The following is a 16,596-nucleotide window of genomic DNA, read 5'->3' as shown; positions in this document are numbered from 1 at the left end:
TTCCACAAAAATCACCATAATCCTATGATCCCAAAACTCCTCATCGAGAAGATTATCCTAGCAGTATTTCATAAGAGTAGTTGATATCAGTAATATAATTAAATAATTAACTGATAAGGTTTCATGCACGTTGACTGCAGCAGAAAGCATCCTCCGTTTGTCCTATTTTCTGCTTCACCATTGGTTCAAGTCTTGTCAAAGTGGTTGGTTCAGTGTAGTAGCCTTGCATCATCCAGCCTAAGCACAGGGCGGTACTGATGCTACCTTACAGCTCCCTGTTTTGTGGACAATCTTATTCCATAACGGAGTACTGTGAATTAAAACATCCGATATGAGAATCTTGACCAAGTAGGCAAATCGCTCATAATTAGAGTCATTTTCAAGCACAGATGATTATTTCTTGTTGTTCAAATTACCTGCAGATGATTGGCAATGCCAATAGTGTATATCACTCAGAAAACACAGAAATCATCTGAATCGTAACATAAAAATGACCCCAAATCTGCCGATATATTTAACTAAATATGGTGGCGAAAATTACCAAACCATCAACCATGTAATGTAGCTCTAGCTTTTTTCACAGATTAAACTTAAGTTGATGCTTCTAGCTTTCTTGTCTCTGGCTTTCTTTCCCTCGCATCCTTTGTGATTTATAATAATAGTAATGTAGATTTGTATGATTGAAATGGAATAAATACTTGAAAGGCTTGTTTTAATTTAATCTGTGAACCCGCGTAGCCGAAAGCCCTGACACTGACACGGACTAAAGAAAGAAAACGATTTGCAGAGAGGGAAAATTCCAGGTCTTTGGCTGCCTTCAATCATCAGCACCCACCCCGGGCTTACAAATAAAGGAGGCCACTTTTTTTCACTTTTGCATTAAATTAAACCTCACAATCAGATTAGCCTCTCAGGATATACTTTCGTTTCATTTGATCAATTTCTAATTTTCTTAATCCATCCTCGTCTTGTCTGGGCTCTTTCTCTTTTCACTTATTTATCCATTTTGTTAGAATCACATCGTCATAATATTGCATTTGTTGTGGTTTTCAGACTAACTGACCATTCTGGAAACAAGAACTGAGGGGAAATGGACGGTGCTTCTGCTAATAGTGGTAACAGTTCTACAAGACATGGAAGGGAGATGGCATCATCCAGCTTCCTACGCGCTCCATTTGCAGCGATCTTGGAGTTTTCAGGTCTTCTTGGAAGCAGCAGTGCCTCTGCATCTGTTGCTATTGCTAATGATCACTCTCACGCACAATCCCCCCACCAGGAGGTATTTATCAGGATACTTGGAATTGAACCTGGAGAGAACCACGACTCCGTATCAGTTGACCTTGCAGAGGAAGGAGCTGGCTTAACTGCTGCTGATGTAAGTAGTGAAAGTGCAATCGCCAACGGGGAGTCTGGGAGTCGAAGGGACTCATCCCCTTATCAGAGAGATGATGTACATTGCTTGTCTAGGTGGATTGAGCACATTCTTCCTTTTTCTTTGCTTCTTCTTGTTTTTATTCGACAACATTTGCAAGGTAATTTCTCCATTCTCCCTTCTTCACTTCTCAATTCACCATCACACCATTTTTTTCTCTTTGGGGTCTTGTATAGCAGTTCCTCTTTGTTTTTCCTTTTCAATCCAGATGTAGTTGTTTCGTAAGATGAACATCTAGAGATATAACCAAGTGCTAACCTCATTTTTTCTATATTTCCGAAACCTATCCTATTTTTATATATGATTCGTAGCCTTGGTCTATGTCACACTCACACACCAAAACCTTAATTAGAATGTGGGTGAAAGTAACAAATTGATATTTATCAGTTCCTTCTTTCTTTTGCTTCCATGAGTTTCAGGCTTTTTTGCCACAATCTGGATTGCTGCAGTCATCTTGAAATCAAATGATATTTTACAGAAGCAGGCAGCTTTAAAGGTCTCCTATCTTGCATCTTGCTTTCCATTTTCAGACAGATTTTAGATTCAATTTAGAGCACTTTAAAGTTTACTAAAGCATTTCTTCTGTGAGCTTATTATGTGCTCGTTTCTGCAGGAGGGGAGAAAGATTTATATTCTTTTGGGCATCACCATTAGTTTCATGCTCCATGTGATATCTGTTTATTGGTGGTATCGAAATGATGACCTTCTGTACCCTTTGGTTCTACTTCGTCCAAAGAAGATTCCGGCTTTCCCGCACTCAATATTTATCATTACGGTCAATGGTAACCGTTACTAGTCCATCTCTTGTTGCAACTGGCAGAAAAAACGTGTTTGCCTTGCCTATATAATTTGCTCCAATAACAAAAGAATATCATTTTCATTTTATGATAGATATAACCATCCTAAGTCAATGATGTTTTGGCTGTTGTTAACTAAGCTAAGTGTTTCTTGTAATTGTGTGCTCATTTTCAACGAGCCATGGATAGTTCAATTTCAAATACTGACTTGGCATTTTGTTTTGTCGGCTGCTGAAGTTTCCAGTTTCATATATGCCAATTATGATGTTTCACATTTTCATAGCTGCCTTGCTTGGATCAAAGGTTGAACAGTTTATTGTTTACAGATAACGTATCTATGACTGCAAAATTATAGACAATTGTGTGGTTGTTATAAATGGTCAATGGTCCCGGTATAAAGAAGATTAGTCTCTTTTTGTTGGAAGTTCTTCCTTGTTTTCTTTGATTTCGTTATCTTGATGATGCCTTCATATGGACATGGGATATTCCCATTTACAGATGTTATGGCGCAGCAGGCAGCCATGGCCTTCAAATGTGTGCTTTTGATATGTAACAGGAACAGCAAAGGCCACAATTACCGTAAACAGGTTAATTATTCTGAAGATTATTCAAGACCATACAGTTGGAATATTCGCACTTCCCCGCTCATTTATGTGCCAATTTCTCTCACAATATGAAGTCTTTTCATTTTTCAGGGTCAAATACTAACTCTTGTTGAGTATTTGATGTTGCTATACCGCAGTCTGTTGCCAACACCCGTCTGGTATCGGTTCTTTCTAAACAAAGAATGCGGTCGCTTTTTTTCCTCATTCACTACGGGATTGTACTTGACATTCAAGCTTACAACCACTATAGAGAAGGTATCTGCTGATCTACAACTCAATCTTTATGAACTTTTCAAGCTTCAGTTTTATTGAAAACCATGTAAAGCACCATGGCTCATTATGCACTACAATATTACTGTGTTATCAAGGTTCAATTATCCTTTGCTGCATTGAGGGCCTTATCACATAAAGAGGGGCATTATGGATCCCGTGCCACATCTGAGCAGGTTAGTGGCTCTTTGTTGAGCAGCAATATTCAAACTTGCCATCTCCTTCTTTGACTTTGGCTTCAAGTTACTTAATGGAACTGTTACCTCATCCTCCCATGCTTGAACATTCCGACCTCACCGATAGAGTTAGATCAGATCTGCTAGTCTCCCCGAGGGATACCGCCTTTGGTGCCAAGTGCCAAGTGCCAAGTGCCATTGATGTTATATTCAGAACCATTTTAGGCTCTCTATGGCAGGTGGTAGGCTAAATAGAAAAATTTTTGTTTATCACCACTTAATATACCTTTCCCTTTGAATTTAGTAACAGCTATAGGAAAGTAAAGGAAAATCAGAACTGACTTGATAGTGCCAGGTGCCATCCATTTCTGATGCTTTATAGATCCTTCTCTTCCATAATTTTTACATGTATATGGAGTTTAAGCTGTTCTTTCTTTCAATTATATGCAAGCTTTTCTTCTGCTGTAGTTGCATACAAGTATTGTCACGTTCTAAGTTATTAAGAGGTAAGTGCAGGTCAAGGCAGCAGGGGATCTCTGCACCATTTGCCAGGAGAAGATGCACGCGCCAATCTTGCTTCGCTGCAAACACATCTTCTGTGAAGACTGTGTGTCAGAATGGTCATATCTTAACTTCCATTTCATTTATATGAAGATCAGTACTTGTGTTAGACACGCAAACAACTTTCTTCCCACTTTACTAGTGCTATCATTTGAATTTTGAAATTCGTGAAGGATAAGTAAAGAATACTTGTTGCTCCAAAGCCTTGGTTAACATTTCAGTTGAACTCATTTTAACATTCGTGAATGCTAGAATCAAAATTGCATTTTTTTTTTTGAACATTAATAATCTTTGCATACTTGCTGCAAGAAAAATCTTAACTCCTATATATGCTGGCTAATTTGTTGCCTCTCATGTTAGTTTAGTTTGATGGTGTGCCAAGTTCCAGCAGTTTATATTTTGCCGTTTTTACTCGCTGTCTCAAGAGGAATGTACCATGGTTTTAGGTTTGAACGAGAAAGGACATGCCCATTGTGTAGGACATTGATCAAACCAGACGGTATCAGATCGTATGCTGATGGATCAACAAATCTAGTGTTCCAGTTGTTCTAAAACTGCCTGATGTTGTGAAACCAGACACCATTCCATATAATCTCTCTTTTATGGCCTCACTGTCACTGCTGCATAACAGCTGCATTGCTGCTTTTGTGTTTAAGCAGCAGTAATATGAAGGACCCAATAGCAATAGCCAATAGGGGTTCAACTACGCGCCCATATATTGTACTATTTATCAAATATACATACATACATATATATATATATATATATATATATATATATATATATATATATNGCTATATATATTATAAACTATATATATAATATATAATATATATATATATATATATCATCTTTCTGATTAAATTTGTAGCTATTAGCTGCTATAAATTAAATTCATCCGCTAGAAAATAAATTTTGTGGCATAAACCTGTCCCTTTAAGATGACAGTTCTGGTCCTGTTGTCTTGGAACAATTCCAAATTGGATGATCGACACAAACAAGTTTAAATTCAAATCTGAACCTCTTCTGCTGAGGTGAAACTGAAAGCACAGGCTCTAGATAGATAGATAGATTCAGAAGCATTTTCCGAGACTATCTTTGCTCCTACACCATATTTTGATTTTGCTCTTTCCGAACAAGCCCTCATCTCTTATCATATAAGTTGTAGCCCCAACAGTTGTTCTGAATCCCTCAGTTATTTCACCAGAACTAAACCCACCAGCATTGCATTTAACAATTGATTGTGTTGAAAGGAAAAAAAAATCAAACCAAGCTTTTATTCCCAACTACATCATATCATCAAATCCTGCAGCTATAGATAGTTGATGGTCACCATGTTTCGGCCTTAATCATCCCTAAAACTTTACGTACTTTTAAGACGCCACAATCGAACAAAATGATGGAAGAAATTAAGAATACCTGCATTTCAAACCTTATTGTTCAGTATATAATGGCTTAAGTTTATTTCTGTTACTATAAAATCACAATTTTAAAAGTTATAGTATCTTATATCAACCAAGAAAGGGATAAGCGCACCTGAACATTTGACCCATTAGTTGATACATGATCTTCCTGCCTAAAGAGCAAAGTTTAAATTCTCATTTCTCCAATTATAAAAAAAAAAAATCAAAATAGAGATAAGCCTGACATTAAACAATTAAAAGAGAACAAGGTTCAAAATAAAAATAGAGAGGTGTATCAAAGGCTATATTGTTAACATCTCAATTCTTCATAAAGAATGTATATATTAAATGTGAAGTGAAACCATTCAAATAAAAAGTTTCGATATATATGTTGCATCCACAGCCACCTAAGTTTGAGCTTGAGAGCTTTGCCAGGCAGAACTTTGGGAACCCTCTGCAAACTCCACAGGTGGCACAGGGCGGACAGGGATATTCCGAGTTATTTGCAGACTTGTGTCAAGAGATGCCTCAAATGGTAATGCACCTGATGTAGCAGGCAAAGAGTTCATATTGGACAATGAAGGTACCTTGATAGGGTAAACTTCAGTGACTTCTTCAGTGCTCTCATCCAAATATACGACATCCTGCATAGTGAGTTGGTGGTATTCAACAACCTCCCTCAGGAAGCGATTCTCGCGTGCATAGATAGAATTTTCATGAGCTAGTCGTGCCTTTTCTGCCAACAGCGTCTCAAGTTGAAGACGTATCTGAAAATGGAAATTAAAAAGAATCAAAATTTAGGAATTGTTTACATGTCGAAAACTGAATTGCTTCCATTATCAGTTCCAATCCACACAAAGAGAGACGCTGCCCATGTTACAAATGGAATAAAAGAATAAGATGTCCAATAAAAGGCCAGTCACAAAATCTGATTATGTTTTTCTTGAGGACTTAATTTTAGAGCTTAACTTTGGGCTGCATCACGAGCCTACCATGCTGATATAAGTATAAAGAAGCAGATTAAATTCAAATGAAAGGTAGAGTAATTCCATAATCCTAGACTTTAATTCACTGATCCTCTAGCAATTTTTAGCATTAATTCCCTAGTTTAACCTTGTTATTTTAATTTCATATTTAATTAATTTTAAAAACAAGAATCAAATACAATTCCCTGTGGAGACTATGCTTCCTACTATATTACTTGTGCGACACATGCACATGCGTGTAAAACCAGCAACAAGTTTTTGACACTATTGCCGGGGAATTGTTTTTCTATTCTTTGCTGATATTAATACCAAGCAAACTAGTCTTAATTCAAGCTTTCTTTTCTTTATTTTCAAGTACTTCTTGGCTAGAGTATGAGAAGAGTAAGAAGCTTGAAAATTGTCTTTTTATCCGGAAATCGAAAATACCTTCCGGAGATTACTTAGACAAAACTCTCAAAACTGCAATCAATCGAATACAATGGCTGAGAATCAAGGTGAGCAACAAATTCAAAGACATGTAGTTGATAACCAATCATTGAGGGATTATGACGTTCATTAGTTCAAGGACTTCATTCAAGCATTTGAAAGCCAACAATTTAAGCCAACAATTTTATGATTAAGCCAGCCATCATTCAAATGATCCAAATGTCTGTTCAATTTGGAGGCCTTCCAAATGATGATCTGAATGCTCACATTTCTAACTTTTTAGAGATTTGTGATACCTCCAAGCACAACAAGATCATAGATGACACTATTTGGTTGAGGCTGTTTCCTTCTCACTGGGGGATAAGGCCAAAGTTTGGTTAAGCTCTCTTCCCACCAGCTCTATCACTCCTTGGGACGACTTTGCACAAATGTTTCTAACCAAGTTCTTCCCTCCTGCGCTTGCAAAGATGAGGAACAATATTTTTTCTTTCATGCAGTTGAATTCTGAGCCTTTATACAAAACATGGGAAAGGTAAAAAGACTTGCTTCGGAGATGCCCACATCATGGTCTGTCCAAGTGGATTCAAGTGCAAACATTTTACAACGAGTCGTTAAATCCAATTCGGACTACCATTGATGGCGCAGCTGGTGGTGCTCTCATGGCTAAGTCAATTGATGATGCCTATGATTTATTGGAAGTGATGACGTATAACAACTATCAGTGGCATTCTGAAAGGGCCTTGCCCAGAAGGGTCACTGGTGTGCACAAGTTGGATGCCATTAATGCATTAACTGCTCAGGTAGCCACATTCACAAAGAAAATTGATTCTTTTGGAGTTCATTCAGTACAGAACCCCTATACTACTTGTGACTATTGTGGTGGGGGACATTCAAGCGATTACTGTTTTATGAATACCGAGTCAATGCAATTTGTGGGAAATCAACAAAAAAACAATCCATATTCCAACACATACAATCTTGGGTGGAGGAATCAACTCAACTTCTCTTGAAACAATAATCAGGACTTTTCATCAGCACCAAGACCGAATTTTTCTCTAGGTTTTCCACATCAACCTAGACCTCTAGTACAAAAAAATAAGCCATCCTTGGAGAAGCTACTTATGCAATAAATGGCTAAGACAGATGCCTTTATTCATAGTCAAGCAGCTTCGTTGAAAAATGTTGAGACTCATGTGGGGCAATTAGTCAATATTGTCAACAATAGGCCTCAGGAAACCCTACCGATTATACTGAGCCTAATCTAAGGAGGGAAAATGAGGAATCTTGTATGGCAGTATTCCTTCGGAGTGGGAAAGAGGTTGACAGTAATTGCCAGCAAGAAAAGCCACAAGAGAAGCCAATTGAGAATAAATCAGAAGTTGGAAAGTTAGACAAGCGAGTGCAAGTCAAGGATGCACCGGTAACACACCCTCCTCCATTTCCTCAACACTTCTTGAAGCAAAAGTTGGATGCTCAATTTCAGATATTTCTAGAGGTATTTAAGAAGCTCCATATCAACATCCCTTTTGATAAAGTGTTGGAGCAAATGCCTTCATATGTTATGTTTTCGAAAGATACCTTGACAAAAAAGAGGAAACTAGGTGAGTATGAGACATTGGCAATTACTGAGGAACGCAGCGCTATTATTCAAAACAAGCTGCCACCAAAGCTTAAGGATCCAGGAAATTTTTCTATACCCTGTGCTATTGGTAGTTCTAAATTTTCTAGAGTATTATGTGATTTGGGTGCTAGTATGTCACTGATGCCTTTATCTGTTGCCAAGAAACTTGGATTAAGAACATTCAACCTATTACAGTTACTTTTCAATTAACAGATAAAACAATTCGAAACCCTTTTGGGATCATAGAAGATGTGTTGGTTAAAGTGGGGCATCTCCACATCCCGATTGACTTCCTTGCGCTTGAGAAGGAAAAGGATGTAGAAATTCCTCTAATCTTGGGACGACATTTCTTGGCAACTACTAACGCACTCATTGATGTGAAGGAAGATAAGATAACTTTCAGAGTTAGAGAAGAGGTAGTAGAGTTTAATATTTTCAATGCAATTAAGCATCCTGCCCCTTCAATTGCTTTAGAATGGATGTGGTTGGCAAGGGCAAAGGTAAGCCTATTTCTCCACCTATAAATAATTAAGCACCAACCTTTGGGTTAAAGCAACCACCTCCACAGATCCAAACTGAGCAGTTGCCTAAGTAGTATCATCCACCACTTCTCAGTTGTCTTGATTTTCACATTGGACAACAAGTGTCACTCAATAATTCTAGCTTTAAACTTATTTCATGGAAATGTAAAGTAAGATGGTTGGATCCTTTTAAAGTGATTAAGATCTATTCGTGTAGGATAATAGAGATAGAGAGTGAGGTCACTGGAGCACTTATGGTCAATGGAATGAGCCTCAAGTCGTATGTTATAGATGAAGAAATGCAAAATGGGATGAATCAATTAAACTAATGATTATAAAGAAGCGCTTCTTACGAAGCAACTTAAGTTTTCAAACTTTTAATATTTCTTTTATGCCTTTTCAAATTTTGAATTTTAGTTGTTAGATGTTAATTTTTCAAATTTTAGTAATTGATTATGTTTTACTTTTTTGTATTGTAGGTCCTATATCATTCTGCCTCCATTTAGTTTAAAGAAAGAAGCAAAAGGGTGAAAATTAAAGAAAAGAATAAGATGAAAACAAGTTCAACGTCATAGCGTTGGCTACAATAGTAGATTTTTGTTTCAACTCTCCAACGTCGAAGGATCCCAATGCTAACAAGGATAATGATGGGTAGGGAAAATGAGACCAAGGGAGTTTCCTTTCCTTAACTTTTAGTAATATTGAGGACAATGTTAGCTTTAAGCTTAGAGAAAAGTTTAAAATTTTAAACTTTGCTATTTATTTTTTCCATTTTATGTTATTAGTTTCAATTTCAGTAAGTTGATTAATGTTTAAGTTCAGAAAATTTGTTTTTTTTTTTTTCTTGAAAATGTTGACTATGAGAAGTTGCACCAATTACTTTGATTCACTTATCCAATAATGAAAATTAGCTATCCTGTTATCTTTTTTTCTTAGTACATGTGAATATTATCTGAGTATTCTGTCGAAATCTCATGTTAAGCATCACTGTAGGATAAGAATTTTCACAATTTGAGCACTATATTTCTTGCATTGAATTGTTGCGTAAATTTAAAGAAGATTTATGAAAATGTAAATTTTTTACTAATATCTTGAGTTCTAGAATTTGTTTTGAGTTTTTCTTGATGCGAAATCTTAGGCTATACTTAGTTAAAGAAATGACTTAGGCCATCCTTTGACCGATTGAGCTTTCAAACCAGCTTACTTTCTATTTATCCCTAGAATATCCTTTTGAACCTAATGTAACCTTTTTTTGTTTAAGCACTTAATTATTAGCCTAGACCCTTACATAAAAAGTTTCAATTTTTGCATCTCTCTCTCCTAAGTGCATAAGTAAATTTAGAAAGTATGATGAACTAAATAATGAAAAAAAAGTAGTAAAGATGAAAAGTGAATAAAAGTTCAACAATATTTTATATTCATTTCACTACCCAATAAAAAAAATAAGTTTAGGGGTGTGATATTGAGAAAAAAAAAACAAAGTGTTGAACAAAAGAAAAACTTTATGAAAAAGGAGTTTACTTGGTGAAGGAAAATCAAGCTTTAAATAGGTTCTAGATTGACAAGTGTTTAAGGTGATTTGAGCTACATTATCTTATATACTACCTTGACCTTCGCCATACGTTACAAGCTTGATAAAGATCTAAAAATCCTTAAGTAAGTGTTAATCTACATTACTGGAGAGATGAAAAGCAAACATATGAAACTCTTGACTAATTTGAATTTTGCATAAACATAATCCTATCCAAATGGCATGATATTAATTGTAATAGACTACGCGCACACACAAGAAATTATTTGAAAATGTACTTGCAATCAAGTTAAAATGTAAACTTAAAAAATATTTATGATTTGCTTTAAGTTGAGGAAATAAAATAACTTACAAGGAAATTGAAGGTGAACATTGACTTGGTGCAACTGATTGATAGTTAAATGTTTTCTTCTTTTATGTTTCTTTCTTTTTGTTTTAAGATTTTGCTTGAAGATTAACAAAATATTAAGTTTGGGAGTGTTATAACTTTATTATATAAAGTTATCTTGTCATATTTTGAATGATAAAATGGCTAAGTCTTTAAGTTAAGACAATTTTAAATAATTTTCTTTATTTTTTTTTAAATTAGTTAACGCATGATTGAGCTAGTTTATTTCAAGTTATTTTAGTTCATTTGTATGGTAAAAATGCCTAGTTTTAGTTATGGCTGATTATGTTTTTAAGGTTCTCAAAAGAACAAGGATCAAGTGACAAGAAATTGTAAAATTTGACCAGGTGCAAACTTCACCGAATATGTTGCGGTATTTCAGACTTAACTCAAGCTACAGAAGTCCAACAACATGATTCTTAGACCATTAAAAAGCTAAAAAACGAGACTACAACTTTCATATTTATTACTTCGCCCAGTTCTAATCAGAACGTAGTCAAAATCGTGTTAGAAGTAGCCTGACCGCAGCAGTTCTGCACTAGGCAGCTTGAAGAGCCAAGAAGACATGTCTCCCACACAAAACAGAGAGTTAGGCACTGCAGTGCCAGCATGGGGTTTTTAAAATCAACATTTCCCGATTTTTGACTCTAGGACTTTAAAGGAGGTATATATAGGCCATTTTAAAGGGGTTTTCAACAAGGAAGGTCAGAGCAGCTCTTCAGAGGAAAGAAAAATCATAAACAAAAGAGGAAAGGAGGAGAAAGAAGGGAAGATAAATGCTCAAAAAGCTGCAGACATTTGTTTCTCTCCTTCTCTCACTTTGTTTTGTTGTGTATTTATAGTTTCTTTCTTGTGAATGATGTTTGCTAAGAATATGATGAACTAAATAGCTTTTTCTAGGATTGTGGTTAAGCTATTCATGCAGTTTGGATATTTAACTCTCTTTTAATTATTATTAATTGGTATTATGTTGTTTATTTCAAATCTATACTTATTACTTCTATTTTTTTTTTTTAATTTAGGGGAAAGGGGATTCGAATCCTGCTCTTTAGACAAGGGATCATGCACCAACCAATGAACCAAATACTTGAATGCGCTTCTTACTTCTAATTGCTTGATCAACAATTAGATTGAATTAGGTCTCTAAATGCAACTTAACAAAGAGTTTAAAATAGACCAAAGGTTTGAATAGCACGTGTTCACTTCACTTAGAGCTTAGGGGATTTGATTAGTATTTCAGATAAAAATATACCTAAATACCATGTGCAACCAAATTTAGGGTATAGGCTTAGTGAACCTACCTTAATTAATTTACAGATATATGGAGAATTAATTATGATAAGTATGTTTACAACATCTCAACAGAGACTTGTAGATAACTTTGGACTCTAAGCTAGCAACCAACCCATTGATATAAGTATAAAAAGGAAAATTAAATTCAAATGAAAGATAAAGTAATTTCACAGTTCTAGACTTTAATTCACTGACCCTCTAGCAATTTTTAGCATTAATTCCCTAGTTTAACCTTGTTACTTTAATTTCATTTTTAATTAATTTTCAAATTAGATTTACTTGGATAAGATTAGGGTGTTTAATTTTACTATTTAGTAAGAATTTAGACACAATACCCTGTGGAAACAATACTTACTATTATATTACTTGTGCGACACGTGCGCTTGCATGTGTGTAAAACCAACATCTCCCTCATCCAATGAGAGGAAGATACCAGAAAATGATACATGCAAACAGCTTCTATCATTTCAGACATCTCATTGTGTCGGAGAATCAAGTTCTTTTGTAAGTTATAAAAGGAGGGCAAAAAGAAAAAGAAAAGCCATAATATCTATGTCGAGCAAAGGCATATAGGTACCACAAGATAGATACAAGATCATGCCAAGCAAATTGTAGATAAAACACAGTTATATATAATAACAAAAAATTAATCAGTTGCTTTAGCTCACTTATAAAAACACAATCAAAAGGGATAAACATTGCACTTTTAATTGTAGATCTACTTAGGCTGATAGATCAAATTTACCACCCATCTTTGGATGGGTGCAATTAAACATTGCACTTTTAATTTAATTCCAAAATGGTCCAAAGTTAACGGTAGAAGAAATATATATATATAATTATGGCAAACCGTATAGAATTCCTCCTCTGTATAGTTTGCTACCTTTGCCAGCAAATTATATATGTATGTATGTATGTATGTAGGTATGTATGTATGCATATGATGAGGAAAACATCATACCAACTCATCATCTTCTGGGTTGTCTCCTCTTTCACGATTCTCACGAAGGATTCTATTTTCTTCCTCCAGCTGAGCACATCTCTCCTTTGCAAAGGCCAAATCAGCTTTGACAGTTTTTAACTCTCGAAGAAGAAGCTTTGCCTTGGCAGCCATAGCCATTGCAACCTGTTACAAAATTAAAGAGCCAAATTATGCACAAAATCATCAAGAGAAAATCATTTCATAGAAAAAAAAATGATCTGTTATATTTATTCCACATCCCTAAACAAAACTACACCCATCTTCTAAATGAAGAAAAGTGAAAACTCATTAGTCCATATGGTTCCTGCTCTTATAATGCCACTATAGCTGAGCTTATAAATAGCTTTGCGAAAAGTTTTCAAGACATCTTTAACACAAAGGATTACATCAAATATAAGAAATTCATTATAAGGAAGAAGGAAAAATCTTAAGCATGTTCAAAACATTTGTGTCACTTTTATACTGTTAAACCAATCTGGTAATGAGGCTTCTAGAGCTAGAAAATCACAGGTTAAGAGCAACGCTCACAGCAAAATACATCCATCATATGAACCAGTGACACAAAGCTGCCACCTTACGTCGCGAGATGCCTTCAATTGAATTTCTTGATCCCCTTGCATCGGCAGTCGTACTTGCTGCTGCATTTGTGGCTGTTTAGCTGCCTGATTTTGTGGCACAGAACCACTGGGCTTTTTCCTGATATGTTTGCGGGTTTCTTGAATGATGCCCGCAGTCCGGTTCTCCACAATCGTAAGACCCTCCTGAAATGGAAGGCGAAGAAGAACGAATAACTACACGTTGGCAAACAATTTCAAGATACAAGAGAGACATGCAAGTTCCATGCCAGAGAAAATGCATATAGATTGACACATGAACATTCGGCTACCAACAAATATAAATAAGTCAATCGAAATAGTTTAAATAGATCAAAAGCGCCAAAGAGAGCATAACAGCCCTTTAATTTTTTCCTTTCTAATTATGTACAAACAATTTATAGATTAAATGCTAAGTGACACTAGGAATATTCATATATTTATTACCAAAAACAAAGGGGACTTAAGAACTGACCTCAACAGCATTACCAATGTAATTTAGGGATGATGCAATTGCACCTAAGCCCTTCTGCAATGTGGGATTGTCCATTTGGCGATTGCTATCATGTGACTGGTAAACCTTCTGGTGCTGCAGATAGCAGAGAGTGAAAACAAATAAATAATCAAATATATATAGAATCAAAACTCATAAGTAAGCAAGTAAAGAAGCATTTGACTCAATGCTCGCACACCAGAGCTGAGAAAGTTTTGTTTAGAACAAGTGATTATATAACTCAATTATCAGTATAAAAAAATTTCCAAGGTAAACAGCCGCAAGAACTTCGAATGGAAAAGGAAATAAAGTGCGTGATGAAGCTGCTGCTTCTTATTAGTATTGTGGCTACCAAAAGCATGATGGTTAATGAGTGTAATGTTGGATTCTGACCTTTTCTGGCATTGGCCTCCGAGGCAGTTTTGATTTGGCTCGTCCATCTGAATCAATTTGGTGTTGCACATTATCATCATCCAAGAAGGCTTTAGCTTTTCTAGCGAGAGAACCCCAAAATCCTTGCTTGGATTCATTTAAACTTTTCATAGACGTGTATTCATGGGACTGGGAATCCTAGAGTAACAACCAGCTATATCCAGTTAAAAAGGTTTGGATTTCCACAGAATCATTAGGCAAAAGATTGTAACAAGCATAGATATACAAAGTAGTACAAAAGAGAGAAAAGACCTTGGGGGTGAAGTTGGGGGTGGGGGTGGGGGTGGGGTTGGAGAGAGGAGAAGCAGAAGACGAATGAAGGGAGCCATAGCCATAAGCGGAGGAGAGAGAAGAATCTTTGTGGGCAGAGGATGCCCTTATGGCTTTGGCTGCATCCACTTCCACATCTACCAAATCGTCGGCCGCTGCTGATGCCAATATTTCCTGCTGCTGCGGCTGCTGCCTCCTTCTGTAAGCCATTCTTTATTCCTATTTCTTTGCTCAATCCATCCACTCGACCTTTTTGTCCTTGCTTCAATCTGCCAAGTCCGAATCTATCTTACTATTCCCATTTCCCAAAGGCCGAAAAGGAAATTTTCAATTCCCATGATTAAACCTCTCTCCCTCTGTGTTCTAGCGACTTGGCAATGCGACGTCAACGCTAATTTCTAATCCAATTTTTCAAGTCTTGTTACGGCCATTTCCCAATTTCCTGGTTTTTTGACTAGCCCATTTCTTCATTTCTACTTCACAATCACTTACAGCTTACAACAGCCCACAGGCCCAGACATTGTATAGTTGTAGTTGTTCCTTTACACATTATGATTACATACCACACTGTTTTTCTTCTTACTCTACCTTTTTGGGCTTATGGGCTTTCTTGCTTTCTATCCTATCTACGCCACTAACTATTCCCACTTCCTCCCATTGTTATGCTTGGAGTGTTGTCTATTTTCATTAATATCCTCCTCCCATTTCTACGTTTACTTCTTTGCTAATAACTGCTCTAAAACTACTCATTAAATTTAACATATAAACAAATATTAATATATTTAGAATGATATTAATATATTTAGAATGATCACACTCGTTGTTAATTTCAAAGCATTTTCCCAATCATCATCATCTTTTGTTCACTAGAAGCTTAAGGAGGCAAAAGGATTCGGGGGAGGAAAAACACAAAAATGCCTGCTATTAGTAATGAAGACTGAAGACTGTAGCAGTGATGAAGGACTCGTACTATATATATATATATGTATACCACAAGCGAAGGTGCATCTGTATAGACTGTAGTCCTGATGATGACAAAGTTGAAGAGATCTAATTGTGGGCAATGGGATGAGTGATTCTAATGGTAGTGGCCATTGTGATACGGGATTTTGTGGTTTGTGATGGAATTTTTTTTTTCTTCTTTTCTTTAAGATTGCTCCCTACCCATGGAGGATAGGACAGACCGACCCCAGCCTGTATAGCATTTAACTTAAAATTAATGATAAGTGAAAAGATACAATTAGCATAATGGCGATCATTTAGCAATGTCAGTTTCGGAGGTTAATGTCTAATATATACAGAAGCGTGAAGAAAAGAAAGAAAACTGCGTATTTACAAGGTTCCAAGCTGCGCTGACTTGCACTTTTAGATTCATTCCTAATTTAAGGTTTGTAGAGCTTGACATATTTTGGTGTTATACTACACATATGGTAGAGGTTTCGGCCCGGTCAATACGGCTGGTAAGGGTGGGTCTAGTCATGAAAAGACAAGTATGTTTATCAATGCAGTTTTTACTTGGCATGATGGGAATCAAGGTCAAATAATGTACGTCTTCACACGACTTCATGGTAAAATAGTGAAATATTTTCCCGAATAAAAAAATGTTGAGCATAATTAGTAGCATGTTTTAGATCAGTTTGGCGTTGCCTTTTGAGTTTCTATAATATTAATAGCATGTTTTTAAAAGATTACAGAGGACATTTATACACTCTATATAGATAGATTGATAGAGGGTAGGTGTGGAAGTACAAGTAGAGGGTTTCCAGGGGGAAACTAGAGAGCTAGCGGTAGCACAGTAGCTGCCAAGACAGGAGGA

At 36.1% G+C, this 16,596-nt stretch overlaps 2 protein-coding genes across 7 annotated transcripts; one reads left to right on the top strand and one right to left on the bottom strand.

Moving 5' to 3' along the window:
• LOC18591112 (RING finger and transmembrane domain-containing protein 2) lies at positions 663-4,583 on the top strand. Of its 2 annotated transcripts, none has more exons than XM_018126472.1 (9): positions 663-803; positions 1,054-1,532; positions 1,852-1,928; positions 2,046-2,214; positions 2,728-2,816; positions 2,925-3,089; positions 3,203-3,280; positions 3,797-3,900; positions 4,288-4,583. In XM_018126472.1, the coding sequence occupies exons 2-9, from the start codon at positions 1,091-1,093 to the stop codon at positions 4,391-4,393; spliced, it is 1,230 nt and encodes a 409-aa protein (XP_017981961.1). In that variant the 5' UTR covers positions 663-803; positions 1,054-1,090; the 3' UTR covers positions 4,394-4,583. The 2 variants fall into 2 exon arrangements, with proteins under 2 accessions (XP_017981961.1, XP_017981960.1); XM_018126471.1 differs by having other exon boundaries at positions 663-901.
• Positions 4,694-15,206, bottom strand: LOC18591111. Of its 5 annotated transcripts, none has more exons than XM_018128272.1 (8): positions 14,763-15,206; positions 14,472-14,648; positions 14,061-14,174; positions 13,571-13,753; positions 12,972-13,136; positions 5,832-6,011; positions 5,378-5,417; positions 4,694-5,060 (listed from the first exon to the last, which is right to left on the bottom strand). In XM_018128272.1, exons 1-7 carry the CDS (start codon positions 14,988-14,990, stop codon positions 5,394-5,396), a joined length of 1,071 nt encoding a protein of 356 aa, XP_017983761.1. In that variant the 5' UTR covers positions 14,991-15,206; the 3' UTR covers positions 4,694-5,060; positions 5,378-5,393. The 5 variants fall into 5 exon arrangements, with proteins under 5 accessions (XP_017983761.1, XP_017983762.1, XP_017983760.1 ...); XM_018128271.1 differs by lacking the exon at positions 4,694-5,060 and adding an exon at positions 5,067-5,260; XM_018128273.1 differs by lacking the exon at positions 5,378-5,417.

Source organism: Theobroma cacao, chromosome 9, assembly GCF_000208745.1.
Source record: "Theobroma cacao cultivar B97-61/B2 chromosome 9, Criollo_cocoa_genome_V2, whole genome shotgun sequence".
In the NCBI taxonomy this organism is placed as follows: domain Eukaryota; kingdom Viridiplantae; phylum Streptophyta; class Magnoliopsida; order Malvales; family Malvaceae; genus Theobroma; species Theobroma cacao.
The sequence above is the reverse complement of the archived record's forward strand: the minus strand, read 5'-3'. Positions and strand labels throughout refer to the sequence as shown.

What these genes read in the sequence shown, in the direction of transcription:
- LOC18591112 (XM_018126472.1), top strand. Translation starts at nt 1,091, where the DNA reads ATGGACGGTGCTTCTGCTAATAGTGGTAACAGTTCTACAAGACATGGA. An exon ending in ATTTATCATTACGGTCAATG is followed by an intron (nt 2,215 to 2,727) that starts GTAACCGTTACT and finishes TCCCATTTACAG; the next exon opens with ATGTTATGGCGCAGCAGGCA. An exon ending in CCCGTGCCACATCTGAGCAG is followed by an intron (nt 3,281 to 3,796) that starts GTTAGTGGCTCT and finishes AGGTAAGTGCAG; the next exon opens with GTCAAGGCAGCAGGGGATCT.
- LOC18591111 (XM_018128269.1), bottom strand. Translation starts at nt 14,990, where the DNA reads ATGGCTTACAGAAGGAGGCAGCAGCCGCAGCAGCAGGAAATATTGGCA. An exon ending in ACATTGGTAATGCTGTTGAG is followed by an intron (nt 13,754 to 14,060) that starts GTCAGTTCTTAA and finishes CTTCCATTTCAG; the next exon opens with GAGGGTCTTACGATTGTGGA. An exon ending in AATTGAAGGCATCTCGCGAC is followed by an intron (nt 13,137 to 13,570) that starts GTAAGGTGGCAG and finishes ATTTTGTAACAG; the next exon opens with GTTGCAATGGCTATGGCTGC.